The 27,991-nt window shown below is 64.6% G+C and overlaps 1 protein-coding gene across 2 annotated transcripts in view; it reads right to left on the bottom strand.

Annotated features, from left to right (window-relative positions):
* Positions 1-27,991, bottom strand: part of TAFA5 (TAFA chemokine like family member 5) — a 196,519-nt gene that overhangs the window by 32,357 nt on the left and 136,171 nt on the right. For both annotated transcript variants that reach the window (XM_045465851.1, XM_045465850.1), the window contains exon 3: positions 6,500-6,627. In XM_045465851.1, coding sequence (XP_045321807.1) covers positions 6,500-6,627 — 128 coding nt within the window. The remainder of the gene's footprint in view (positions 1-6,499; positions 6,628-27,991) is intronic.

Below are 27,991 nucleotides of genomic sequence, written 5' to 3'. Positions count from 1 at the left end.
GGGGGTGACAGCTCGCCCCTGTGTCGAGAGGGGTCGGCGGGGGCCGCTCACAGGGGAGCACGGAGGATGCGGGGCCATCGCACCCCCTTCCCCCGCCCCGGGGGGCTCAGGGACCCCACCTGGGGGAGGAAGGGAAGAGGCCGGGGACACGTGGCCCCACTGGCGTGCCCTCCTCCTGCCGCCTTCCCACCCCCTGCTCCCGCGGGCCCCCCGCCAGCTTCTCTGTGTGGCCAGTGGCTCCACGGCCTTCCGGGTGCCTGTGCCTCCGGCCTGTGGTTTGCGTCCTCTGTGCTCCCTGCTAGAGCACCGGCCCTTTGCTTTCCCCCACGTCCTCCAGCGTGGCCTGTGGACCCAACGGGCAGAGGCTGGGCTTCCCAGAAGGGTCCTCGGGCCCCACGCCACGGCGGCCCACCTTGGGCTTAAGTTAGCGGACGGGACGGGATGGGACCCTCGTCCCACCCAAAATTCATGCCCACTGACCCTCGGGAAGTGACATTTTTGGAAACGGAGTCATCTTAGATGTAATAAATAAAGCTCGTGAGACAGAACCATCCTTAACCTGGGACGGGCCTGGACGTGATGGCCGAGTGTTCTCGAGGGAAACACTGGCTCCCGCAGGCACACGGCCACGTGACGACGGAGCCCCAGACCCGGCCTGAGGCCGACGGACCCTCCCTCCTCTCCTCTGGAGGAGCCTCGCCTCGACATCTGACCTCCGGCCCCCAGAGCCCAGTGAGAATGAGCTGTGGCTGCGGTCACTTGGGGGGGGGGGCGCAGGGGACTCACGGTGGAGGGGTCCTCAGAGAGACAGCGCTCCGGGAGCTGAGGGGGCCTGTGCTTCTCAGGACCTGGGTCTTCAGGAAGCTCCCCCACCTGGAGACGCGCCAGACACGGGCCCCGCCCTGGCACGAACCCCCTGGGGCCGTCTGCCGTGGGGCCAGGCGGGAGGGCCTGCCTGCACGGTGCCTCCTGCCGTCTCCTCTCTTTCCCCCTGTGCCTTTCTCCTTTTCTTGTCCCTGTCACTTCATACGGGTGTCCAGATGGCAAACACGAGCAGCACGTGTGTTTTTGTTTGTTTCTTTTTTAACGGGGGGCCCAGAACATTTGCTAGGTTCTTGGTCCTTGTAAGATTCTCAGTGTAAGTGTGTGGAGAGTGTGTGGGGGTCCAGTGTGTGGGGTCCAGGGTGTGGGGGTCTCAGGTGTGGGGTCCAGTGTGAGGGGGTTCAGTGTGTGGGGGTCCCGGGTATAGGGGTTTAGGGTGTGGGGGTCTAGGGTGTGAGATCTAGGATGTGGGCGTCCAGGGTGTGGGGGTCCAGGGTGGGGGTGGTCTAGGGTGTTGGGGTCCAGAATGTGGGGGTCCAGGGAATGGGGGTCCAGTGTGGGGGTCCAATGTGTATGGGGTCCAGGGTATGGGGGTCCAGGTGGGGGCGGTCAGGTGTGTGGGGGTCCAGGGCATGGGAGTCCAGGGTGTTGGGGTCTAGGTTGTGGGGTCTAAGGTATGAGATCTAGATGTGAGGTTCCAGGGTGTGGGGATTTTAGGGTGTGGGGGTCTCAGGTGTGGGGTCCAGTGTGAGGGGGTTCCGTGTGTGGGGGTCCAGGGTATAGGGGTTTAGGGTGTGGGGGTCTAGGGTGTGAGATCTAGGATGTGGGCGTCCAGGGTGTGGGGGTCCAGGGTGGGGGTGGTCTAGGGTGTTGGGGTCCAGAATGTGGGGGTCCAGGGAATGGGGGTCCAGTGTGGGGGTCCGATGTGTATGGGGTCCAGGGTATGGGGGTCCAGGTGGGGGCGGTCAGGTGTGTGGGGGTCCAGGGCATGGGAGTCCAGGGTGTTGGGGTCTAGGTTGTGGGGTCTAAGGTATGAGATCTAGATGTGAGGTTCCAGGGTGTGGGGATTTTAGGGTGTGGGGGTCTCAGGTGTGGGGTCCAGTGTGAGGGGGTTCAGTGTGTGGGGGTCCAGGGTATAGGGGTTTAGGGTGTGGGGGTCTAGGGTGTGAGATCTAGGATGTGGGCGTCCAGGGTGGGGGTGGTCTAGGGTGTTGGGGTCCAGAATGTGGGGGTCCAGGGAATGGGGGTCCAGTGTGGGGGTCCAATGTGTATGGGGTCCAGGGTATGGGGGTCCAGGTGGGGGCGGTCAGGTGTGTGGGGGTCCAGGGCATGGGAGTCCAGGGTGTTGGGGTCTAGGTTGTGGGGTCTAAGGTATGAGATCTAGAGGTGAGGTTCCAGGGTGTGGGGATTTTAGGGTGTGGGGGTCTAGGGTATGGGGGTCCAGTGTGTTGGGGTCCAATGTGTATGGAGGTCCAGGGTGCAGGGGTCCAGGGTTTGGGGGGTCTAGGGTACCGGGGTCCAATGTGTGGAGGGTCTAGGGTGCAGGGGTCCATGGTGTGGGGTCTAGGGTGTGGGGGTCCAGGGTGGGGGGTGTCTAGGGTGTGGGGGTACAGGGTGCGGGGGTCCAGGGTGGGGGGTTAGGGTGCGGGGGGGGTCCAGGGTGAGGGGTGTCTAGGGTGTGGGGGTCCAGGGTGTGGGATCCAGGGAATGGGGGTCCAGTGTGGGGGTCCAATGTGTATGGGGTCCAGGGTATGGGGGTCCAGGTGGGGGCGGTCAAGTGTTGGGGGTCCAGGGCATGGGAGTCCAGAGTGTTGGGGTCTAGGTAGTGGGGTCTAAGGTATGAGATCTAGATGTGAGGTTCCAGGGTGTGGGGATTTTAGGGTGTGGGGGTCTAGGGTATGGGGGTCCAGTGTGTTGGGGTCCAATGTGTATGGAGGTCCAGGGTGCAGGGGTCCAGGGTTTGGGGGGTCTAGGGTACCGGGGTCCAATGTGTGGAGGGTCTAGGGTGCAGGGGTCCATGGTGTGGGGTCTAGGGTGTGGGGGTCCAGGGTGGGGGGTGTCTAGGGTGTGGGGGTACAGGGTGCGGGGGTCCAGGGTGGGGGGTTAGGGTGCGGGGGGGGTCCAGGGTGAGGGGTGTCTAGGGTGTGGGGGTCCAGGGTGTGGGATCCAGGGAATGGGGGTCCAGTGTGGGGGTCCAATGTGTATGGGGTCCAGGGTATGGGGGTCCAGGTGGGGGCGGTCAAGTGTTGGGGGTCCAGGGCATGGGAGTCCAGAGTGTTGGGGTCTAGGTAGTGGGGTCTAAGGTATGAGATCTAGATGTGAGGTTCCAGGGTGTGGGGATTTTAGGGTGTGGGGGTCTAGGGTATGGGGGTCCAGTGTGTTGGGGTCCAATGTGTTAGGGGGTCCAGGGTGCAGGGGTCCAGGGTGAGGGGTGTCTAGGGTGTGGGGGTCCAGGGTGGGGGGTGTCTAGGGTGTGGGGGTCCAGGGTGCAGGGGTCAAGCGTGGGGTGTTAGGGTGTGGGGGTCCAGGGTGGGGGGGTCTAGGGTGTGGGGGTCCAGGGTGCGGGGTCCTGGGTGGGGGGTGTCTAGGGTGTGGAGGTCCAGGGTGCGGGGGTCAAAGGTGGGGTGTTAGGGTGTGGGGGTCCAGGGTGGGGGGGTCTAGGGTGTGGGGGTCCAGGGTGGGGGGGTCCAGGGTGTGGGGGTCCAGGGTGGGGTGTTAGGGTGTGGGGGTCCAGGGTGGGGGGTCCTGGGTGGGAGGGTCTAGGGTGTGGGGCCCCAAGCTTGCAGCAGGCCGAGGCGGGAGCTCCGGGCCAAGTGGGCCATCTGGACAACACATCATCCTCAGGACTGTGCAGATGGGCAGTGGAAGGGACAGTAGCCCCCACCCCGTCCCAAGCTGGCTTGCTCGGCCCAGACGAGGGCCCTGTGGAAAGACACTCAGCACCACAGGGGGTGTTAACAGGCAGGACCCAACAGGAATCAACGGCAGCCAACCCCACCCCCACCCTGGCGTTCGTCTTCCGTGTGATTTGGTCCATAGTGAGTGCTGAGCTCCTGGACCGGTCGGCAGGCCAGGCTGGGCCGCCGGGCATCCCCTCCCAGGGTCTGGCCGAGATGCCAAGACACTGTGCCCCCTGACTGCCTGCCGTCCTGAACAGCCGGGCAGGATGTCCACCTCTGGGCACGGACGAGCTCAGGCTGCGGCCGCCGGGCCTCCTCTCAGAGCCGGCCCTCGGGAAGTGTGGTTTCGGGGGAAGCGAGTTTCCACGAAGTCCCAGTTCCTGAGCAGAACGGGACAGACACTCCCCCCAACCGGGCGCTCGCTCCGCACAGGACTCAAGTGTGGCGCCTAATGGCTGACCGGGAACGTGGGTTTCTATCTGGTTCGGGGGACGGAGCACCAGCGCGCGGACGAGCACCTGATGACACATGCAGGTCACGGCCTCAGCGCCGGACACGGGGGAGGGCGCGTCCTCCCGGGTTACGTTCCTGGTGCAGGCCGACGTCCACGGGCCAGCGGAGCGAGAAGCGGAGCCTGGGGCCACACGGACGCGGGAGCACCCCGAGGCTGCCGGGCCACCACACCTCGCCGTGTCCTGCCATGACGACCCCATCTCCCTGGTGACCCCGTGCGTGGGCTTTTCGCTACGCGGCATTCACCCTCACGACGCGGGACTCTCTCGTTTTACTCTATTTCTTCTAACTTCTTTTAAATGCTGATCATGATCCAGGAAATTAACTTCATGACCCACTAATGGGGAGCAAGCTGCCCTCTGAGGAGCCCCGCTCTAGGACACGCAAACACCAGCACGCGCCCGGGGTCTCTCCCCAGGAGCTGGAGTCATTAACGTATCGCACCCGCGTACGGGGGCCCCGCGTGAGGGCCACTCACAGGTGGGTGGGCACAGAGAAGAGAACACGGAGGCGTGAGGTGAGACGTGGTGGGGGTGGGGGGAGGGGCACCGCTCCAGACGCGCTCTAGCCACTGAGTTGGAATTGGCTGTCACCTGGCCAAGCCATCACGAGGTCCCTCAGAGCCCATCTCACGGGAAAACCGTCGTGATGGAAGGGGAGACCCCATAGTGCTAACTGAGCATCTGTAAGAGAATCGAGACGCGACCTTGAAACCCGGACTACGCCTCCAATTATACGGTGTTTGGGTCAAGAGCTCAAGTAAACTTTTCGGAAAGCTTTGCACACGGGTCACCACAGCCCAGCCTTGCCGTGAGAGCCGGAGCTCTGTCTGGAGACACCGGGGAAGGCCCCCACCCTCCGGCTTTATCACACTGACCCCTCGGTCCCCACGGATGGAGGACAGTGGCCCTGACCAGCTAGGGTCTGCGTGTCCCCAGGTCTCCCCCGTTTGGGAATGGCACGCAGACGGGGACCCTAGAATAATGAGCCCCTGGAGCTGGTGGCCACACGTCAGAAGCTCCCCTGGGCTCCCTCGGAGCCACCAGGCAGGTGGCAGGTCCCTGCACCCCTGATGGGCATGAGGACAGGGTGCCCGTTCCCGTGTTCATCGCGGGTGAACAAGTGACTGTCTCAGCTGAGGGCCGCATGCGGCCGGTGCCCCCCGCCCAGCCCACGCTGCCACCAAGGGAGAACGGCCTAACTCCCACCGACGGGCAGCCGCTGCTCAGACCGTGCCCCCGAGGGGCCTGCAGCATATGGGCTCCACCCAGAGGCCGCGGGTTTTCCTCTGGCCCAGCTCCTGAGGGCTGCGGCCTCCAAAGCAATCCGGGGAGGAGGCCCGGACCCCCGTGGGGCTTTCCAGATGCTTCCCCAGGGACCCCAGACCTCCCTGACTCAACGTTCCCGAGGCGGGAGTCACGGCCAGATCACAACCTACTCCAGTCCTCAGTTTCTAGGTGGAGCTTACGAGGAAGGGCGGGATTGGGGTGAGAATGGGCCAGCAGGCAGCAGAGGTCATTGCCGTGTGGGCCTCGGCCTGCGGAGCCCCAGGGCCAGAACCAGAGGACACGGGCGCCGACTCCCGTGGCCTGGGCCGTCGCTGCACCGGCCTCGAGGAACTTACCTTTGGGAAAGGGACCTCAGCGAGCAGTCCCAGGACCCCCTCCCCTCCCCTCCTGCCCCTCCCACTCCCACCCCCAAGGAACAGCAGCCATGGGGACAGGGCTGGTCGCAGAGCCTGGAAAGGAGGGTCCGCGGTGTGTCCCCTCAGTGGACAGGGGGGTGCTGGGGAAGGACAGGGGTCACCTCGGGGGTTTGTCAGGGCCTCTGCCAAGTGGCCACTCTGCGGTGCCCAGGGCGGGAACAGACATTCAGGTCACCACCCCTCCCCAGTCAGTCCTGCTCTTTCTAGAGCCTTCGCCCCGCTCTGGGGGGCCCCAAGCCCTTCTCCTGGAGCTTCGAGCACGCCCCTGCCCCAGAAACGACACAACACCACCAGCCACCGGTTGTGCGTGGGCCCTCAGCTACCCCCTGAGTGGTTCTGTCACGCTCTCCGTGACGGCCCAAGGGGGCGGGGACAGCCCAGGGACCGACTGATCGGAGCCCAGAGAACGAGGCGGGCGTGGAGGCAGGCGTGGCCCCTCCACACCAGGAAGCCGACTGCCCCCGCCATCGCCGGTGTGGGGCCGCCTCCCCTCGAGGACCCGGTGCCCGGGGCCCGCCGCCCTCCCTGCGTCCCAGAGCGAGCAGGGCCGCGTACGCACCGTGGTGGTCTTTATCCGCCCTCCGGGCTGCGTGCACGTCCAGCCTGACCGGTTGATCAGCAGGTCACAGCCTTCACCCTCCAGACACGGGAGCATGTCGCACCACTGCTTTGTCTTGATGATCCGAGCTGTGGGAGACAGGAGGGCGGTCAGCGTGGCTCAGCTGGGGCAGCGCCCGCACCCTGACCCCACCCTGGGCGCCGGCCACGCGGGGCGGCCGGCCACTGCTGCCCCGGACCCCGTTCGGTGCTGCTCCCCAGGCCCGGCCCTGGCCCCCAGCCCCCAGCCCCCAGTAAGTGGTAACAGGGTGTTGAGGACAGTTTCAGGGAGCAGCCACGGCCTCGTCCTGGAGTGGACAAGTCTGTTCTCTCCTTAAAAGCAGCACCGGACGTCCCTCCAGTGTGGCACACGCGGGCCGGGTGAAGGATGGGGACGCAGGGGCCGGGGGTCGGTGCTGCGAGCGGGGTCCTCAGGAGGTGGGCCAGTGCTGCCATCGGACCGATCCACGGTGGGTCTCGCAGTGACCACGGCCCCTCCCTGGTCCTCCTCCAAAAGCGGGGGGCTGACCTGAGCCCGTCATCACCGGGGGTGCAGGCAAGCGACAGGGTGGGTAGACCCCAGGTGGCCGCTGAGCCCGGAGTGACGCGGCGGCCATAAAGCCCAAACCAACCGCTTCCAGGCAGAAAAGAGCCACGTTTCTCCCTTGCTGGAGGCACCCCATCATTTTGTGGCTGCGGGCCTGTGGCTGCTTTCCGAGTTAGGACATAGTGCGCGTCCTTCCAGAGGCACATACAGCCGGCTGACCGCGCTTTTACGGGAAGGGGATCCGCGCAAATCAGAGGGTCCCCTGTGCAGGGTCTGCGCGTTCAGACTGGATGCCCCCAGCGGGCCAGACGCACGCTTCCAACCACAGCCTCGGCCCCAGCTCCCGCCCCCCTGCCGGAGGACACACACGGGTCCAGGCCGAGCGAGCACAGGTGCGTGTTCGTGCATCTGCCCTGTGCCGGTGTGCCTGTCCGCTCCGGGGCGGTGGGAGGAGGCCAGCGGGGCCGGGACGGGACTGCACCCCGCTAAGTCGCAAGGTGAAGCCCTGACCCTCTACCCCCAACGTGTGGGCCCTCGGGGACCGTGCTCTTACGGAAGTCAGGTGACATGAGGTCACGAGGGTGGGGTCCCGGTCCCATAGGACTGGTGCCCGTGTGAGAGCAGACACCGAGTCCCCACTGTCCCTCGGCACCGAGCCCACGAGGACACGTGAGAAGCCGGAGGAGGCCTCTTGCTGGAACCTGAGCCACCGGTGCCCTTGCCTCAAATCCCGGCCCCCAAACATTTGCTGCTGAAGCTGCCCTGGGGGTGGCATTTTGTCACAGCAGCCTGTGACACGAGGGACACTCACCCCTCGGACACACTTCTCATTCAGCTGGAAAGTCAGCTCGGAAGACACTGCAGCTGAGAACCAGTGCGGCTCCCCAGGGCAGGGTGGGGACGCGCAGGACTCCATTCGCAGCGTCCCCAGGAACGTCTCTGCAATGAGCGGCCGCCGTCCTGGGCCGGACCCTTGGGGGAGACGCTGGGTGCGGGCGAGAGCCCCTCCCGGGCCCGGCCACGCGGGAGCCAGCGCTTTGCCCAGTGCACCCCCCACCCCCCGCCCCAGTCCTCCCTCCTCCTCCGCTCATCATTCCTGCCGGGGCCCCACCACGACGTCCTGTCCCGGATGCACCATTTTGTCACGGTAAAAGATGGCCCCAAAGCCCTGTTGGAAGCCAGGAGACGGACACCCTAAGCCCGCGGAGCGGCTACAGGATTGAGGCACACGCTCGGCCCAATCCCCGGAAATCCTCTGCGTGGCATCTGGGCGAGGATCCCGACAAGTGTCGGGGAAGCTTCTCTGGGATCAGCGGTGAGGATCGGCAAGGAAGGGGCTTAAGTGTGGATCAAAGGGAATCCGCATCCGCGCTCCCCGTCTGTCTCCCTGAGCCGCACCCAGGGAACGCGGTCACCGAGGCTCCGCCACCGGGGAGGCCTAGGCCGCCCCAACGCTTGACCGAGGGTCTGAGAGCGAGAACAAGGTGTCTTGGGGACGACTCCCCTTCGGTGGCGAGAGGACGACGAGGTTCTGCAGGCAAGAAGGCCACGCAGGCGGGGGACTGCGTCATCCGGGAGGGGGCTGCACAGACAGTGCTGAGGGCCGGTCCCGGCTGGGGCTGTGCCGCCCAGGGTGCGGGACACCCCGGGACACGGCCAGACGCCCGAGCTGGTGGGGCCGGCAGAAGGGCCTGGGTTCCATGCTGCACTGCCGTGTGCCGGCCGCGGGGCCTCAGCAGCAGCGTTCGTCCACCCTCGGGCCCGGTCCTCCCAGGGGAGCACGGTGCCGGCCGGAGCAGGTGCCCACACAGGGCTCAGCCTGTCGGTGCTCACGGACACGCATCCCTCACGGTCGGGCCCCCTGCAGCCACTGGGGCTGGCGGCCGTGGACAGACGCTGGGGGAGACGGCCCCAGCCTCGCGTGCACCCTGAGGACCTCGGGACGCTCCCGTTAGCCTCACAGCAGCTCCCCCTGCCTTGCCAGGCCCTCAGTCGAGGCCACGTCACCGCAGTGTGACCCCGGGCTCCTCCTGGGCTCCGTTCACCTTTCTGGAAGCAGCCTGGAGGCGGCGGACCCCACCCCTCCACTCCTTCCCGTCACACACGCAGCTCTGAAAGCGGGGAACACGCGGCCCCCCTTGCCGTGTCCACACGGCCAATCACACACGTCCCCGCCTGCTCACATGTGCTCCTGTTCACACGCACGGGAACACGACGGTCACGCAAATGCACACAGACTCTTAAACACACGAACATGGGCAAACAGCACGCACCCGTCTGTGCGTCCACGAGTGAGTGCGCACACACACGAGAGGACGCATCGAGCGGCTGACGGCCACCCGTCCCCCACGCAGCGTGGCGGCCGGGCGTGCCGGGGGCCGGCCGCGCGGAGGGCACTGGCCGGCCGCTGCTGAGCACACGCCTTCTGCAGAGCTCAGCTCAGCCGGCCCGAGCCCACCTCCTGCTGGAGGCGGTGGCAGGCACAGCTCTGGCCACCGCGTCCCAGGGACACAGGGGCCTTTCGTGCCACACGTCACGGTGTCAGTGACGCTGACGCAGCTCTGGTGCTGGGGAGGGCACCCGCCAGGGGCTGACGGTGCCCCCAGTGGCTGACAGTCAGGGGCCTCAGCCGCGTGGGCAGCTGGGCCCCCCGCTCATCAGGCGTCATCGGCACGTCCCCCGGCCTGTCCCCGGGCCCGGGAGTGCAGGCTTGTCCAGACTGGGGCTGGGGGCCAAAATGGAGCCTCTGATGGGGCACCTGCTCAGCCGTGGGGGTGCCACTGCCCCTCCCTCGGCCCGTCCCCACTTCGCATGGGTCCCCAGAGACGCCCCCAGGCGCCCAGCGCTCGCACCTCCTCTCGCCAGCCGGTCTCGCTCCCCGTGAACATGCTTGCACCTGCCCACACGCACCCTGGGGCGGCTCTGTGCACCTGCTGCTGGCTGGGCGCCTGCCCCTCCCCCGGCAGCAAGCGCTGGGAGCCTCAGGCTGGGGCCCCGAGTGGCTCCCGGCCCCGCTCCAGACTGCCCTCCACGCGGACATCCCAGGGACGCGGGCTCTGCCTCAGCCCGCTGCAGCCGTGGGCAGCGTGTGGCAGGCCGCTCGGGACACAGCTGGACGGGCATCAGAGGGCCAGAGGGGCAGCGAGGCCATGGTGGGGCGGGTGGCCCTGGTCCGGGGAGAGAGGCCGGGCACTGGGGAGAAAGGCCACAGCGTAGGGCCCGCGGGCGGGGGCCACAGCGCTACAGGCGGGGAATTTGCCGGAAGGTCAATTTGCCCAGACAGCGTTCGGGCCGGTGGTGAATGGAGCTGAAGACGGGTCAGGACAGCCACAGAGTGACGGGGCCGGACAGGGGGCAGCGGGGACACTTCTGAGAAGACATGAGGGAGAGACTACCTTCCGGGAAAGGACAGCCCTTCAAAAACAGAGCGGGACGGCAGCGGGATCGGAGGAGGGGTCCCTACGCAGCCCCCCAGCAACACGGCCTCACCGGCCCTGGGAACACACCTGGCACACGGGCACACGTGCCCCGGAGAAGCCCCTCCTTCCACTAAGAGACGCGCGAGCGGCCCGGCACCGGGTCCGAGTCAGGCAGCGGGGGACCGTGGACACAGCCGGGAGCTCCTCCCGCCGGCCCCCGACCCCAGCCCGAGCCAGGAAGGGGCGGCTCAGGGGGCTCCCCGCCTGCGGCAGGGCTGGGCGGGGGGACGGGGAATGTCAGGGTGGAGGGTCCAGCCCGCGTCCGCTGCTCCCAGCTCACCGAGCTGCACGGCTTCGTGACTGAAGGGCAATCTTCTCGCCCCCGAGAACACTTTACTCTCCCGGAGCAGCCGGAAGCTTCCATCCAGGGCAGAGCCTGGGCTCGTCCGGCTGCTTTGCGAGCGCACCCTGCGGGCCACGGGGTCCCTGGCCCCGTGTGGGGGTGCACTGAGGACGCTTGCTCTCTGCCCCTCAGACAGGGACTCCCACATAAGGGCATGAAGGCACGGAGCCCTCCTGCCACGCTCCCCGGGTCCCCACACCGTCCACTGGGCCACCCTCGGGGACCGCCTGCCAGAGACGCAGGGCTGAGCCGTCCTCTCTGAGCACCGTCCCCCAGGGAGGCAGAGCCCGCCAGGGTCCACTGGAGACGACCACGGCGGCCGTCCCGGCTGGTGCTGGGGCCCCGTGAACGTCTCCTACTGGAATCCCAGACTTTGGGCCCTCGGTGAGGACACGTGCCTCCACCCGGCTACCCTTTTACATCAGGACGATGACGGTCAGGCAAGCCGTGCTCCTTCCAAGGACCCTTCTAGAAGACACTGGGGACCTGCGCCCGCGGGTGCAGCCTGGCCGTCCTGGAGGGCGCTCTGTGCCCACAAGTGTGCCCCTACTTGCGGAGCCTTTGCACAGGGAGAGGGGGTGGCGCTAAGGCCACACGGTGGGGGGGGGGGCACAGCGCCCGGGGCCACAGCACCCTGCTGGCTTCCTGCCCGAATGCCCCTCCGGGAGCAGTTCATGAGGAGAGAGCGTGGCAGGACACGGGCACGGCTCGGTCCCCTGCCCCTGTCATGACCGGGTCACGCCCATGTAAGGCAGTGCCGGAAGGAGACAGCCTGGGACAGGCGCCGGGAGCCCCTCCCACCAGTGCCCCGGGACAGCTCTGGGGGAAATGCGGGGGCTCTGCCGTTGCCAGCGGGTTTCAGACAACATGTGGGCGGTGTCCCCAACTCCACAGCCTCCGGGCAAAGGCAGAAGAAAGCGTCAACGTGCAGCAAACCGGCGGGTGCCACGCCCGAGGATCTCCCCCCAACATCTGCCCTAGAAAAGCGCTGCTGATTTAAATTGTATTGGTTCTGCAGTTTTGTTTGTGTTTAATCTGTAAGTGGTTTCAGTCTTTTTCCGGTTTATAGTCTGGTGAGGACGCCCGGCTTGGTGTTTGTTCATATCCTGGCAACATTATAATAGAAACCATTTAGGTCAGTCGCGAGGGGCCCAGGGAAGGAGCTTTCCCTTCGAAGGAGTTTTCAAGTGATTTAAGTCTGGGCAACACCCGCTGCCCACCCGCGGTGAGCTGGGCAGAGAAGGAGGCAGAGCCGGGGCGGGAGACTGACGCACGGAGCCGCCGGGACCAGACTGGGGCCGCAGAAGGGAGCCCAGAAGGTTCCGGTCCCGTAGCCCTCACCACCCTCGCCCCAGCCAGAGGGGCTTGGATCTCCTGTGACAGCCCCCTCTGGGGTCTCCCTGCCGTGGCCCCAGCCTAGAGACGGAGGGACCTGGAGGCGGGCGTGTGCTGCCCGCAGGTAGCCTTTCTTTCCCCCTGTCCCTCCGGCCCCTCCATGGGGGAAGCGTCTCCCCTGAGATTCTCATAGATTCCACATTTGTTGTAGTCGTTCGGGTAACGGAACATCTTAAGTCGCTCGCAGCGTCATGCAGAAATCAGGGCCAGCCCCAAACTCGATTAAGCACTGATCGATCCCTGCCCGCCGCGGGGCCCACCCCTCCCCGGGGCCCGGTCAGCCGCTCCTTTCTCCTTCCTCCCAAATGACCTGTGAAGGGCGGGGTGGAGACTGGCACAAACTGATGCTGGCTCACGGTGGGGCCAGGCCGTGCCTGGAGGATGCTCGGTCCCGATTCTCCTTCTCTGGAGCACATTCCAGAAGCCTCAAAGGCCCAGGAGTCTGGCTGCAAAGTCTTCTCTGCTGCACTGCCCCTACTCAGCAGATCTAGCTCCCTCTGGCTCAACAGGCCTCCTCACCACCACCATCATCACCACCATCACCACCACCATCATCACCAGCATCATCACCACCATCATCACCAGCATCAACCATCAGCAGCTCCCGGACTGAGCTCTTGTCGTACTGGGCACACTGGCCCCTTCACTCCAACCACACTTCTTAGCAGAGGCTCTCCCGGGACAAGGAACTGTGAGAAGCTGGGGTTCGTGCCCAGTGGCCAACCCGTAAGTGCCCTCTTGTGGCCTCTGTCACTCCAGGACAGACCTCCTTCTTTTCAGAAGCCCCCCGTGTCCCAGTCTGATACCTCCCCGCTTGTGCCCACGGTGCGGCATGAGCGGAGACTGGTGAGGAATCTCAACCCCGTCGCTGAGGACGTGGACACAGGAGCTCCTACGTCTCATTCTTCACAGCCTCCAGCCTCCCTGGAGGGCAGCTGATGCGGGAAGGCTGCAGAGCTGTGTCGGCACAAACCCACCCGGCTTCCTCCCGTCAGTGGAAGACCCCGCTGGAGGCAGAGATGGTTATGCAGCTGCAGAGCGGGGGCCCAGTCAGCACCCCCAGGCCCCGCAGTGGAGCCCGCGGCATGGGGGGCAGCCAGCCAGGACCTCCTGCCCGCCCTGACTCAGCTGGCGAGGGCCGTGTGTCCTCCCCAGCCTGGGGGGGCCTCAGGGCTCGAGGTGGGTGGTGAGCAGGACTGGGAGGCAGGAGGCCCGGGTTCGAGTCTCAGCCCTGCCACCACCTGGACTCCTCGAGCCTTTCGATTCGGCTCCTAGTCAGTTTCTCCAAATCCGTCAACAGAGAACACGCCGTGCCTGATGCTTGATGCTCTGGAGGGACGTCCAGGTTCCGGCCAGGGCCTGACGCTCCCGCCTCGTGTGTCCCAATGGCAACAGAAGGTAAGCCTGTGTCCTCACCGTACAGACCGCATCCCCAGGGCCCGACCCTGGAGCCGGCGTGAGGCACTGATGTCCCAGCTCACCCAGACGCCTTGCAAATGCTGGGCCAACAGCTGTGGCCCCTGACGTGCCAGCGAGCAGCTTAAATGGGAAGCAGCAAGGAAGCATCTGGGCCGGCATGGGGCCCGGCTGTCGGGTGTGTTCCATCGGACAACTGGTCTCGCCCAGAGGTAGGTGGGCGTGGGGGTGGGGTGCGCACGAGCACCTGTGCGTGCCCACCCGAGCAGGTGCTCAGCAAACACTGAGGAAATGCCCAGACACACAGAAGAGCGAGCCGTCACAAAACCCGACTTCTGACGTGCCGGCTGCTGGTTCGAGTGTCCCCAGTAACTCCAGGTGACCCCAAGATCGAACTGCAGACTTGCCTCCTTGGCCCATAAAGCCCGTGAACGTCCAGCACCCTGCTGCCTGAATCCTGGCCTCCTTATCTCTGTCCTGCGTCCAGAACCTTCTGCCCTGGGCCTGATCACATGTCCCCTCCACCTCCCAGGCCACCCTCTCTCCTGGCTCCCGAGTCCAGGCCAGCATCTGGCCTGCCAGGCCGCCCTCGACGCCCTCACACCCCACATGCGGCCGGCATTGGGGCCCGGAGCCCACACCTCTGGGGGTCCCCATGCACCCCTGAGCTCACAGAGGGCCCCCCTCACTTCCACCCCTCCCGCGGAGTCCTCGATCAGAACGTTCGTGTTACAGGGAGGGATTAGCATGAGACCGGAGCCGGGCGAGACTTTCTCGCCCCAGGAAGACAAGTGGGCACAGCCCGTCAGCAGGGGTCTCGGCTGCCCCCGCCTGGGGACCCCCCCCCCCCCCCCCCCCCCCCAGTGAAGGTCCGCCACGGCGGCTGGGCCGGGAGCTGAGGTCCCAGGTGATCAGGCTCAAAGCTCCCTTGGACCTAATAACAAGAAGGACGCCGGGCCATTTGCTGAGTTCATTTACAATCCGGGAGGGTAATGGTGCCTTACACGAGTAATTTCTCACGGATCCTCAAAAGAGCCACGGACTTCGTCTCCCGAAGCGCCTTCTTCTTGGGAAGGCCCAGGAGGCTTTTATTTACTCAGTAAGACTCCCCGAGCACTCGCTCCGTGTGAGCGGGGCGTCCGCACCAGCTCCTGGGCCGCGGCCCCACCGGGAGCAGGAACGCCCCCCGTCCGGGCCGCGGCTCTGAACCTGGGAAGACGACCATGAGACAGAGGGGACATGCTCACGGACGAGGACAAACCACACACGCTGCAGGCCACAGAGAGCCCGAGCCACCCGCTTCAAAGGCGACCACCCGGCTGTCTGGCCAACGACTTCTCTGGAAGTGGCATCGTCTGGACAAGCACGTAAGGTGAGGCCCCGTGAGGAGCAGAAGACGAGGAAACGCCATCACGGACCCCTCGCTAACGAGGGAAAACTCATGACCTCATTAAGCCTCAGAACCCTCCTTCAGGAGGGAGCATGGGCCCCTTTCACAGACAGGAATACTGAGGCCTGGGAGTTCCCCTCTCCTGCTCCCCCCTCTGCTACCAGGGGCACGCCGTCCTCCGAAGGCGCCCCCACCCCACCATCACCACTCCTGAAGCCCCCCAGGGGGCCAGGGTGAGGGGCGCTGCAGGTACCCAGGCCCAGACTCTTCTGGGCCCCATCCCCATCCCTCCCCCCATGCTCAGGCAGTGTAAGTCCTACCCGTGTTTCCCTGATGTCCTGCCCCCCTGCCTCTCCTGCCCCCCAGGTCTCCCTCCGTCTGCACAGCCACCCCCTCTCCTGGAAACCCTTCTCCGCCACCCCTCTGCCTTCTGCCTCTCCCCTCGGGACGGCCCGGCCGCTCCCTGCTGTCCCTGTGGTGGGCCGTGGGAGCGCTTCTGATGACCCCAGACCCGGGACTGTGCAGGACCCCTCAGTGCTCTGCTGAGGTCCCCGGGGGGCGAGGGGACAAGGGATGGAGGGATGAAGACCCAGGACAGGAAGGCGCCCGGCCCACCTGGCCCAGGTGGTCACAGATGCTCAGAGACATAGAGTCTGGGCAGGCGTGGACCCTGCGTGGCAACCCCATGCCCGCTCGCCTCGCCTCCCTGGCGACACCGGCCCGGGACTGGGTTTATACACCCAGATTTCACTCCTCACTGCCTTCATTCCTACCCATCAGGGGTCCTCAGGAGGCGGGGCTGAGGGTCAGAGTGGACCCCAGTGGAACCTCCTCACCAGAGCCACGGCACTTCCTATGGCGGTCAAGCTGCTGACCACGTGGGCACATGTGAGTTGAGCTGTGCAGCCGTGCATTTGTGTGCACACACACGGGTGTGATGTGCACACGTGTGTGCATGTGTGTGTGCGTCCCTGTCTGTGGGGTCTGAACGTTCTGGTCCAGGACCTGAGCCGCATGTGACGAGGGAAGTCCGGGGCCAGCTACACCCCGCCCGGTGGGAAGGACGCAGAGGCTCCCTCCTCGTTTTCTGGCACCAATACGCTTCGGCTCAATCCCCGTGAACGACAGCAGCCCCGCCAGGCCTCTCGCCCACCCCCGAACCAGAGGAGACAAAGATATGACCCCGAGGGACCCGAGTCTGGCCGACGGTGGCAGGTGTGGACAGCAGGCCCCGCGGCGAGCACGCTCCCGGCTCCGGCCTGGACAGATGGACGGGGACAGACATGCTAATTTGCCTGGGGACCGTGGAGACCGCACCGCCGCGCTCAACGCCAGGCTCTTCGCTGCTCACAAACCGCACGGCTCCCTTTAGAATAAACCGTTTCTTCGTTCCCATTAACATATGAATCTGCTCACTTTACTCGACAGCTTGGAAAAATGAATCATCCAGAACAAAGCCAGTGGGGCTGCAGGAGAGCTCCGGCCACATCCTCCGACGGGATCCCCGACAGACCCTGTCTGACCGAGGTGGGGGGGCGACCCTCCCCGGCAGGTCTGACCCAGAAGGGTACACCCGCCTTGTCCCGCTGGGGTCAGATCACACACCGGGAAAGGGGCAGCTGACGCTTAATACACAGACGTACTGATTACAGGCACACACACACACTGACCCACAGGAGCCACACGTAAGTGGGACATCCCAGGGTTCCAGAAAAATCTACCGTAGGGAGAGCTGATGTAGACCGTGAGGTCTTAACTGAGACAGGATCCCTGTAGCGAACGTTCTGGAAGGGGAGGAGTGCCCGGGGCTCCCCACTGCTCTGCTCCACGGGGCGGTGCGTTAAGGCCCCTCCTGGCAGGAAGGCCCATGGGGCTGGAAGGTCAGAGGGTGCCCTGGGTGGCTTAAGCCCCCCCCCCCCAAAAGCCCACTTTCAGCCGGCCCTCCCTGGGCAGCCTGGTGCCAGGGCAGAGGAGTCAGGTGAGCACTGCCCTGAAGGACAGGGCAAGGGTGGTATAAAGACAGGGGACTGGACACGGGGACATGCGTGCAGGGTCTGGGGGGCACAGCGAGGTGCAGCCTGGCCCGTGGAGGGCCAGGGGCCTTGTGGAGAGGAGTCTGTACGTCCAGACCCCCCTGGTGGGCTCCAGGTCTCCTGCCCGCGCCCCCTGCGGGGTCAGCCACACGGGGCTCAGGATGATACAAACAAGCAGAGTATCCTCAGAGATGCCCCCAAGCTTAAGGGAGAAACCCATTTGCTCTCAGCCCCAGAAGCACCTTCTGTGCTCCAGAAAATCTGCTTTGAAACGTCAGTGCCCAAACACATCAGGTGAGCACGCAGCGGGGGAAGGCGCGGGGCCACCCGGCCCTTGGGGAAACCCACCACCGGCTGCTGGGGACAGGCATGAGGCCCAAGGACACGGGGATGCCTCGCGGGTCCTCACAGGGACGTCCGTGCACGGTGAGTGTTACAACCGCTGGGATCACCCCCAGGAAGGCCCGACTCCCTCATCGTTACATCACAGAGGGGGACACGGAAGCTCGGGGGGGGGGGTCAGGAAACGTGCCAGGGTCCCACGGCTGCCAAGTGACCCCGCGGGGAGCTGGGCTGGGGCAGCCCGAGCAGAGCCCCGTGCTCTCTGGATCCATGTGGCCCTTGGGCAGGAGCCTGGAGGCAAGGGCACGGCGGGAGGAGGAAGGGAGGCTCGTCCGAGAAGGACCGCGTCTGGGCCAGTCCCGCGGGCCTGTGTCCAGTGGGGCCGCCACAGCGGGGCTCCCTTGCCACCTGCCAGACGGACGTCTGCACAGCAAGGCGGAGTCAGGGACGGTGAGCGGGTGGAGGTGGAGCAAACAGAATCGGGCAGAGTGGACGCCAGCAAGGGACAGCCTGGCCCAGCCGGGGGCGGGGGACAGGCCTCAGGAAGAGACCAGGCTCTCGGCCCCGGGTCTCACTCTGCGTCTCTCTCCCCTCCCCCACACCGGACGCAGTCATAGCTCCCGGCCGCTCTGCCGTCCCCCTCCTCTGCCCAGCGCTGCCGCGGTTCAGCACCCCGTTCCGATGGCACTTTGGCTGCTTGTGCCTCCAGCTTAACGCTGCTACAAACACACCCGTCTTCCCTTCTTTCGAATTATTTTCTCAAGACAAATTCCTAGGAGTGGAATTATGGGATCGAGGGTCTGGGCATTTCCACGGCCCTGGATGCGTCCCGCCAGGCTGCTCGCGGAATGGATTCCGCCCTGAACGTGGCCCCTGCACAGCTCCGAGGACGCCTGTCTTTCCCACGGGAGCTCCGGCCCGGAGTCACGTCCTGCGCTCAGCGTGCGAGTGTAGACGGGAGTGGGGTCCCAGGGCCGCCTGAAGAAACACGTCCCACCAATAAGCCGACCTGGGGTGGAAGTTCGTGCAGCATTAAGTGCACGGGAGCAGACGCTGTTCTGAGAGTGACACGCGAGAGACGGCGGCCCCTGCCCTCTGTGGACCCAGGGCTACGAGGGACCAGAGACTCTGGGAGGCAGAGGGCGTGTGCCTCCCTCCCACCCTATCAGCACCCAGGCTGCACGGCCTGAGTGGCGCCTTGTCCCAGCCCTGTGCCGTCCCCACGGCAGGAAGCATCTGGCGGGGGTTGCAAATGAGGGTCTGGGGCCCCGGGTCTCCCACTGTGGTGGGTCACCAGATGATCTGGGAGCATCCGACCCCCGAGGGAGCTTCAGGCCGCACTGTGGGCTCAGGGTGGCTCCTGATCCCCACCTGCCTGGGAACTGCTCCCCCCCAGACACCTGCAGACCCTCACAATGGTCTCCACCACGGAAGCCGGTGAAGAGGGAGATACACCCAGGGGCACCGGGGTGGCTCAGTCAGCTAAGCCTCCGACTTCGGCTCAGGTCACGATCTCACAGGCCGTGGGTTCGAGCCCCGCGTCGGGCCCTGTGCTGACAGCTCGGAGCCTGGAGCCTGCTTGGGATCCTCTCTCTCCCTCTGTCTGCCCCTCCCCCACTTGCGTTTTCTCAATTTCTCAAAATGAATAAATGAACTTGAAAAAGGGAGACATCCACATCTCTCTGTCTACCTGTTACCCATCATCCATCCTACCTATTCTGTCCATCGTGTATCTACCGATCAACCCATCTATTTACCTCGACTTACCTATCTACCGATCTGTCTATGGGTCAACTTACGTGCCTACCTATCTATTGAAGGGCTGGTCTACCCGTCTGTATGTCCGCCTGTCGATCCGTCTGTCCATCACCAAAGCCCCCATGCGCTCATCGGCCCCCCTCAGCATCCAGCCGTCGCAACAGCCGCGCGTCTGCAGTGCTGGTTTGCAGTGAGCCAGGCCGATGCCACCACAACGGAGAGGATTAATTTCGCCCCTGGCCTGTGCCCCGGTGTCAGGCTGCGGCTGAGGGGGGACAAGGGGCGCGGGAGGGAGGGGAGCCTGCAAAGCTGTGCCCAGGTCCAGGGCCCATCCCTGGTCCGGCTCCCAGCGCGAGGCCCGCCTGGCAGCATGTGGGCTCCAGCCCGGCCCAGGGCAGAGAGGCACGGGGCCTGGCGTCCCATGGGCCCCACGGGGGAGGTCTTGCTGGGCTGAGTCGGAGAAGGGACAGGGGACGTGGCCACACCCAGCAATCTTAAGTCCTTTACGGAGTGCCCGGTCCAGGTGACGGCGGATGGGCTCCCTGTGGCACATGGGCAGGGCACGGATGGGGGTCCACGTGGTGCTGGGTGACGGGAGCTGGCTGTCGCCACCACACAGAACCGAGCCAGCAGAAGGGCGGCCACCACGCCAGGGGACAAGGGAGAAAATCGGGAGGTGCCAGAAGGGGTCAGGGAGGGATCATGCACAAACTCTCACGCAGAGCCTTGCTCTCCCTCTCTTAGCCTTCTAGAATCTTCTGGGACCTGTGCAGTCATGCTCCTGTCTGGGATTCGTGCCCTCGCCAGTGTGCCCATCATTTACATCGAGGGGGCTGACAGCAGGTGAGTCCGTAAGAGTCGCCTGCCTGTGTGCCCTCACTGCTGCACCAGGCCCCACCCCCCACCCCTCACTCAAGATGGGCACAGACCTCCATCAACTAGTTTGCAAAGGTGTCCCACAGACCCCGTCCCGCTGGATCCTCAAGGGGCCACGGCAGGAAGCACGCTCCCTGCTGACAAAGGCGAAGCCGGCCCCAGCGCTAACTCACAAGCCAGCAAGAGTTGGACCGCCGCGCCTGGGGGTCCCAGCGTCTGTGTGGCCGGGGAGCCGACACTCAGGGTTCTGCCTCGTCTGGGGGGTGGGGCCTGGCCCGAGTCCCTGACCTGCTCCGGGTCGTCTTGGTTACAGGAGGGAGACGGAGAGCTCGCAGCCAGCGCCCCTGCAAAACATCTGTGACGCCCGGCCTCGTCACTCACAGGCAGGTGCTGCTGGACGTTCCCCGGGCTCCTCAGACGAGGCGGAAGGCCCATGGGCCCCGGCCTCAGATAAACCCATCAGGAGCAAGTGGGATAGCAGTGGGCGCAGCTTGGCCTCCGGGACCCCTGAGCTCAAGCGGGGGCTCTGCCTTCTGGGCAAAGAGGGCCACGAACGCTCACTCAGGCTGAACCCAGTGTCTCCTGCCTCAGGGACATGAGCCTGTCCTTAGGAGCATAGAGCCAATAGTCTAAGAACATCCTACACCAGAGAAAGCGCTGGCCATGGGGTGTCCACAGGGCAGTGGGGGCTCAGAGGAGGCCCTGGGCCAGCCGGGAGGGCTTCCTGGAAGAGGTGAGATTAAAGGAGTGAATTGGCCACAGCGAAGAGGGAGAGAGGGCGCTACAGGCAGAGAAAGGGGCCCTGAAGATCCAGGGCAGGTTTGTGGTCACTGCTGTGAGCTTGAAGCATCGCAGAGACACAGGAAGCTCCGTGTACTCAGGCGGCTACAGAGGCCAGGGGGGCAGAGGCCGGCACTGGGGCGGGGGCAGTACACTGGGTGACCAGGCCCCCGGGGCAGGTCCCGCCAGTGTCTTAGAAGGGCCATGGTCCTCCAGGCCATGCAGGGAGCTGAGCAAGGGCCTGAGGGCTCAGAGTCCATTAGCCAGGCCCCCCCGGGGCCTGCCGAACCCCACCCGGACCCTCAGGCGGCACTTTCTGGAATGTGGTGCCTATTCTAGGTGGGCTCTCCTGGGGTTACGGCACGTTCAGCCAGCACCTGGTCAGGGAGTCAGCCTGCCCAGGCCCGTTTCCTGAACAGGAGGGGGTGGAGAGGAGGGAGGACCACACCCTGCAGCCTTGGCTAGGAGCCCCCACCTTGTCAGAGAGAGGGGGGCTTGTTCCGGCAGCTTCCCTGGCCCGCCAGCCCGAGGGCAGGCGCTGGGATGTATCCACGGCACCATGAGGAGGGCAGGGGAGGGACAGCTCCCCACCCGCCGACCCCAGTTCCCCAGCGGGTGAGCCCCGGCCAGGAGATGCAGAGAAGGCAGCATCTAGCTGCAGGCGGAGTGCGGGCGAAATTCCCGGGCTTTGGGGAGGCTCCCCTTCTGACAGACGGCACATCATCAGGAGCGTCTGACTCCCCACGAGCATCCCTGCGCCCCGGCCCACCTCCTGGAGAACCCGCATCCCAGGGCAGAGAGCACCCTGCCAGTGGCCAAGGGAAGCGTCTAGCTAGAGGCTCGGAGGTGCTGGGATTGGAACAGAGGGAGGTGCGGAGCAGGCAGGAAGGACAGTGGCCCCCCATCAGACCAAAGCAGCCTGGGTGCCCGGGGGGAGTCCCGGTGAGTGGCCGGGCCGGGCCGGGCGTCCGCATTTCTAAAGCCCTGCCCGGGAGACTCCGACGTACCCCTCGGGGCCGCAGGGGTGACCTGGGTTCCAAGGCAAGAGCCAGTGCATTGAACCAGCTCGGCCTTCGTTGAGCAAAGCAACCAGACACAAAGGCAGCTGACGGAGCAACACGCACACCCTCACGTTACCGTCGAGTCTCTGTGCGGACTTGCTCGCGTTTTCGTAAAAGTCATCGGGGGCTTGGCCCTCTCCGCTGGGCTAACTGAACTCTCCTGAACCCTGAGACCCTGAGGGTGCAGGAGGGCAGGCGGGCCAAGCAGGCCTGGCCAGGCAGGGTCGCTCCAACCCTGGACCAGGAGGGCAATGCGCTAACGCCCCCCCCCCAGCCAGAGGCGGACAGAGGTGGAGAGCGTCCCCCACGAGTCCCCCAGCCTTGTGCTTCCCGTCTGCAGTTGAGCGCCTGTGAGCACCAGGTCGCGGGAGGGATGCTGGGGACTGGGTGGGGGGGGGAAGGGCCCACAGCAGCCAGTGCACGGTGCTGGGGCGCGTCCACACCCGCTTCGGACACCAGGATGCACTGTTTCCCAGGAGCAGGCGAGGTCGAGAATCTCCCTTTAACCCCATATGGTAAGAAGGCAGGCCGGGGGCTCCCCCGCCCCACAGCCGGGGGTGGAGCGGGCTTGCTCATGGCCACGGTCTGCGAGGGAAGCAGGGCCCGGACCCGCCCGAGGCTGGCCCTCCGCAGCCCGAGGCCCAGAAGGCAGGAAGCAAAGGGCACGTGCCCCCCCCCGCCGCCCCCCAGGGCTGCCCGGCGCGGGCCCCTTGCATCGCTCAGGGGAAGAAAAATTCGGCAAACCCGAGATCACATCTTAAAATTAGACAAAATTTTCTCTCTACGACTTCGAGACAGCATAATCTAGCGCGAACGGTCTCAATAATTATTTTTTCTTTAAATAGTTACAGGAGAATGTATTAATTTTCAAGATGGTCCTCTGATTAGCGTGATTCATTAGCTGCCTAGGACTGTCCTGCGACACAGGAATGGGAAGGCTCGCTTTGTGATGTGCACTGAGCCACAGCAGGGGAAGACACTCCAAACGTGGGTAATCAAATTAGATTGAGGGGCAGAAGGAGGGAAAGAAACACAGTTGTCACGTGCTAGCTGCTTCATTATTTCATTAGGATTAAGAAATGTAAGTAGAGGGGAAAAAAAGGCCACTGCAATCATTTTTTTCTTGGGCAAATTCCCACAAGTTGACAGGAGCTACTTAACGGGCAGGACAAGAGAGGCAGCCCGGTTTTAATTTCAGGGTGTGGAGAGGAAAGCGTCTCCCTCTGGCTCCGGGAAGCAGAAGGGATCCTGTTGGGGGAGCTGAACCACGAGGGGACAGCCCCCTTCCTTCCTTCAGGGCTGGGACATCCCTTCACTCAGGCCAGCGGGCGGCTGCGTGTGCTGTGGGTGTCAGGCTCTGGGGAACAAGCAGGGGTGGAAACAACGCGGAGGTGGGTCCCGCCTGAACAGGGGAGACGGGGGTCACGGCAGGGAGGGACTGAGGACAACGCTGCTTCCTTGGGGAAGCCAGTGCCCTGCCAGGACTCAGACTCAGCCCTATTCACAGAGGGCTCATTCACTGTGGAGCCCACAGAATATTCAGGAAGCCATCCTCTATCTATCCCTCCACCTATATATCCATCTATCCACCCACCCATCTATCTTTCCACCCATCCATCCAACCATCCATCGACTCACCCATCTGCCATCCAAATATGCAACTACCCATCCATCTACCCATCTATTCACCAACCTACCCACCCACCTAGCCCCTCATGCATCTATCCATCCATCCATCCATCCATCCATCCATCCATCATCCATTAATCTATCCATCCATCCATTGGTCCATCCGCCTACCATCCATCTTTCCACCCAGCCATCCATCCATCCATCCACTCACCCATCCGCCATCCAAATATGCAACTACCCATCCATCTACCCATCTATTCACCTACCACCCACCCACCTAGCCCCTCATGCATCTATCCATCCATCCATCCATCCATCCATCCATCATCCATTAATCTATCCATCCATCCATTGGTCCATCCGCCTACCATCCATCTTTCCACCCAGCCATCCATCCATCCATCCACTCACCCATCCGCCATCCAAATATGCAACTACCCATCCATCTACCCATCTATTCACCAACCTGCCCACCCACCTAGCCTCTCATGCATCTATCCATCCATCCATCCATCCGTCCATCCATCCATCATCCATTAATCTATCCATCCATCCATTGGTCCATCCACCTACCATCTATCTATCCATCCACCCATCCATCTATCCACCCACCCATCCATCCATCGTCCGCCCACCTGTCCATCTGTCCACCCCAACCTTTGGTGTGCTCAATGCTGTGAACCCCTGAACTTGCTTTCCTTCCCCCCAGTGGTCAGAGATGGGTCCTTAGACGGGATCATGCCTGCTGGTAAGGGCCAATGAACCCACCCCTCAGGGACGCCTCCCTCCTCCACAGCACGCACAGCCTGGGTGCGGTCAAGACCAGGGCTCTAGACTTCCAGCCCCTCCCCTCCTCTGACCTCGTCCTGCACTCCACAAGGAAGGTCGGCGGGTGGTGATGGAGGGCATGGGGCATTCTGTCTGTGGCCCTTTCTGGCTGGGAGCAGAACTGTAAGGCAGCAGCCTGTGGGCATCTGTGGAGGTGCAGACGTGGAGTGCAGGGACTTGGGGTCCCCACTGTAATGGGGGGAACCACCACATGTCCATGAAACCAAGGACCCCAGCGGTTCCTGGAGAGTTTTCTCCAGACCCAACATCTCCATCTTCCAGCGGCTCTGGCCTCTCCTACTTGGTGTGGCCCACGTGGGGCTGGCGGGGCGGGGGGGGGGGGCGCTGACCCCTCAGGACCCTCACTGTGCCCACAGGAAGGAGGCCAGGCTGGCAGGTCCTGGACACTCTGGAGCCATGGCTGGTCCCCTCTCGGCACAGCAAACTTGCTCCCCCAGGGAGCCCTCGGCGCCCAGAGCTCTGAGCCAGGCAAGAGGCCACGTCTCTGGGCTGGACTTAAGTCACATGATGGAACAAGGGCCCTTCACGGAACTGTTACTGGAAGGTTCCCAGAAGCCCGTCCCGCTCACCCTTCCCAGGAAGGCAGGCAACAGGCTTCTCCAGCGGATACCTGTTTCTGGGCTCAGTGCCGCCTGTCTCTGTGCCCCCCTGAACCCTGCTGCCCTGCCCTCGGGAAGCTCCACGAGTCCCTGTCCCACAGGCCCCCATGGCCCCCACAGGGGCCTGGAAAGGGCCACGTCTTGTCCCCGTCCCAGGAAAGCAAGTGCTGCCTTGCTGTCACGTCACGCAAGGAGGTCCAAGGGTCACGGCCCCTGGAAAATGAGAAACTCGAGCAAAAGACTGACGGTTCTTTCAGAAGCGGCTGTGAGACGAAGGCTCGTACGCAGCAGGCTGGCCGGCCTGGAGGTGGGGGCCCAGGGCAAGACGCCTCGGTGCTGCCTGTGGGACGTGACCCGGAGCCCCAGGCACATGTGGGGTCGTGGGCCTGGGCCTCGGTCAGGGCCCTGCAAACGCAGCCCCGTGGCCTCGCCTGGAAGGGGGACACGCGGCTTCCGCTGGAAGAAGCGTGCAGGCACGAGGCCCCCATGCGGGTCGGCCACCCGGTCTGCACCACCAGCCTGGCTCACGTCCACACCCATCCGAGGTTGCCAGTTCGCCAGGAGGGTCGGGTCCGTGATTCGGCCGCTGGCAGCTGGGGCTGCTGCTGTGTAACTGAAGTTCCATCAGTCAGAGACCCCAAGGGAAGGAGGCTGGTGCTCCCACAACCACCAGCTGCAGGGAGCAATGAATCCCTATGGAAGGAACTCGCCGTGGCTTCGGGTGTGGACGGGGCAGCCGTGAGCTGTTGCTGAGAACGTGAGCTGGGCCCCGACACTCGACAGAGCCCAGTGGGGGCACGGATGCACAGACCACGCCCGAAGCAGAGTTGTCCCCCCTTCGTCCCCACGCGGAGCCCCTGTGGTGGTTGCCCTGAGCCCTGGCCGGGTCGTCACGGGTGACAGGCGGTCCTGACAGAGCGTGCAGTCTCCAGGGGACACGGGACGCGGAACACACACCAAGGACAGTGCTGCCAGACCCAGGCGCCCCCAGCGCAGAGACGCAGCGGCTCCCAGGGCCACCCACCCTCCCGCCAGCACCCTCCCAGCTGCGCCGGGGCTGGGACTCTTCACAAACGGGTCGCTGCAGCCCTAAGGGGCAGGTGCAGTGACAGGCACCCGAGAGGTGAAGCCCCTGGGCTGGGAGGTCACGTCTGTCATCTCGACAGGGGCAGAGCTGGGCTCCCGCGGGCCGTGGTGTTGCCGTGGTGTCGGGAAGTCAGGCTGCCGGACACGTCAGGAGGACAGCACTGAGCGTGTGACATCTGCTGTCTCCAGACAGGGACCACGGGAAACCGAGGACTGCTCTGGGAGCCACGGTCACGTCCTGGAAGGTCCGAGGGATGCTCACGGCCATCCCCATCCGTGGGGGGGGGGGGGGCGGGGGCCAGCCTGGTGCTGGGCCTCGTCCCCTCGAGTCCAGACACGGACCAGGTCTGAGGTCAGGACAAGGAGAGACAGGAGAGCGAACAACGTCCGATTCCCCGAGGAGGAGGCGGGTACACTGAGGCCTTAGGTGAGCGCTCAGCGGGAACGCCCGGGAGGCCATCTGCAAGAGGGTTCACGAAGCCGGCCAGAGACGCGGGAGGGCGTCGAGAGGTGGCAAGGGGACGCCATCAGAACGCTGCGTGCAGGCCCCGGGGCCCAGGTGCCGAGGGGACGCCTCCAGCAGTAGTGACGTGGGGCCCTCGGAGGGGCCAGAGCCAGGGCTGAGGCGGGGGAGCTGACTCGCAGCTCAGGTGCCCTGTGTGTGGGGCCAGGGGAGCAGGTGGGGCCAGGGCACCTCCAGGGACGGGCTTCATGCGGCCAGGGTCCCGGGGCCGCTGTGACAACACCACACGAGGGCGGCCCAGAGCAACAGGAACTTACCGCCCACGGTTCTGCAGCGGGAAGTCCGGGACCACGGTGTGGGCAGGGCCGTGCTCCCTCTGGGGCTCCGGGGGAGGGTCTTCTTCCAGCTCCCGGTGGGGGTGCCACCCCTGGCCTTGCTGGTCTCCGAGACCGTCCCTCTGATGTCTCTCCAGCTCTGCCCTGCACGGCCTCTTCCATCCGGGCCTCTGTCTTCCTGAGATGCCTCCCTCTTCTCACAGAGATTTAGGGCCCAGGCTAAGGAGCGCATCCTGACCCGTTTCCCCGCACGGCCATGTGAACAGGTCCCGGGGCTCAGAACACAGAGTGCGGTGCGGGCCACGTGCCACGCTGTGTCTCCCATCCAGAGAAAGGCCCCTCGGCTGCGGGACGGTGGCCCGACCTGTGTGCACAGCTGCCCGGAATCCGAGATCGGTGAGCTCAGCCCCCGACCCCGGGCGAGGGTGCTGGTGTTTGACCAGGCGCGTGTGTTTGACCAGGCTGTGTTTGGACAACACGCCCGGATCCGCTGTGTTTGCAAAACCCATAGGCGACTCCAAACTCAACTCAAGCAACTTTACGCGCATGTCTTATCCTGGAGTCCGAGATAGGCGTCTGTATCGGAAGCTGTTTGTCTGGGTTTTAAACGTTTCAAAGCTGCATGGGGCCAAGGAAGGATGCCCTGATCACATGTCTGTTTGCTCACCGGTGTGACCCCTCCAGGTCCCGAGAGGCTCCAAACTGGGGACGAACTGGGTTCTGAATGTGGAACGTGGCTTCCTTGCTTATGGCCTCACCGAAACTCTGCATCCAGGTCGGCCCAGAGCAGGGCCACTGTGTCCGAGGACCCTGGGCTGAGGTGTCTGTCTGCACAGCTCTACCAATGTCCTGAGCGCGGGCACGTCAGCAAGAAAGGGCCCAGAGAACCGGAAAAGTGCTCCCGACTTAGGAAACGCATCTGCGGTTTCCACGGAACCTCAGGCCATCTGCTCTCGGGTCGGAGCCCGTCTGGAGGCACCCGGTGGCCTGCCCCCTGCCCCCTGCCCTGCACTCTGACCGGGGGGGACGGCTGACATGCTCTGCGGGACCTCAGGGACTTGTATGGCTGC

This window comes from Leopardus geoffroyi, chromosome B4 (genome assembly GCF_018350155.1).
Source record: "Leopardus geoffroyi isolate Oge1 chromosome B4, O.geoffroyi_Oge1_pat1.0, whole genome shotgun sequence".
Classification (NCBI taxonomy): Eukaryota; Metazoa; Chordata; class Mammalia; order Carnivora; family Felidae; genus Leopardus; species Leopardus geoffroyi.
This window is presented reverse-complemented; position numbering and strand designations above follow the sequence as displayed.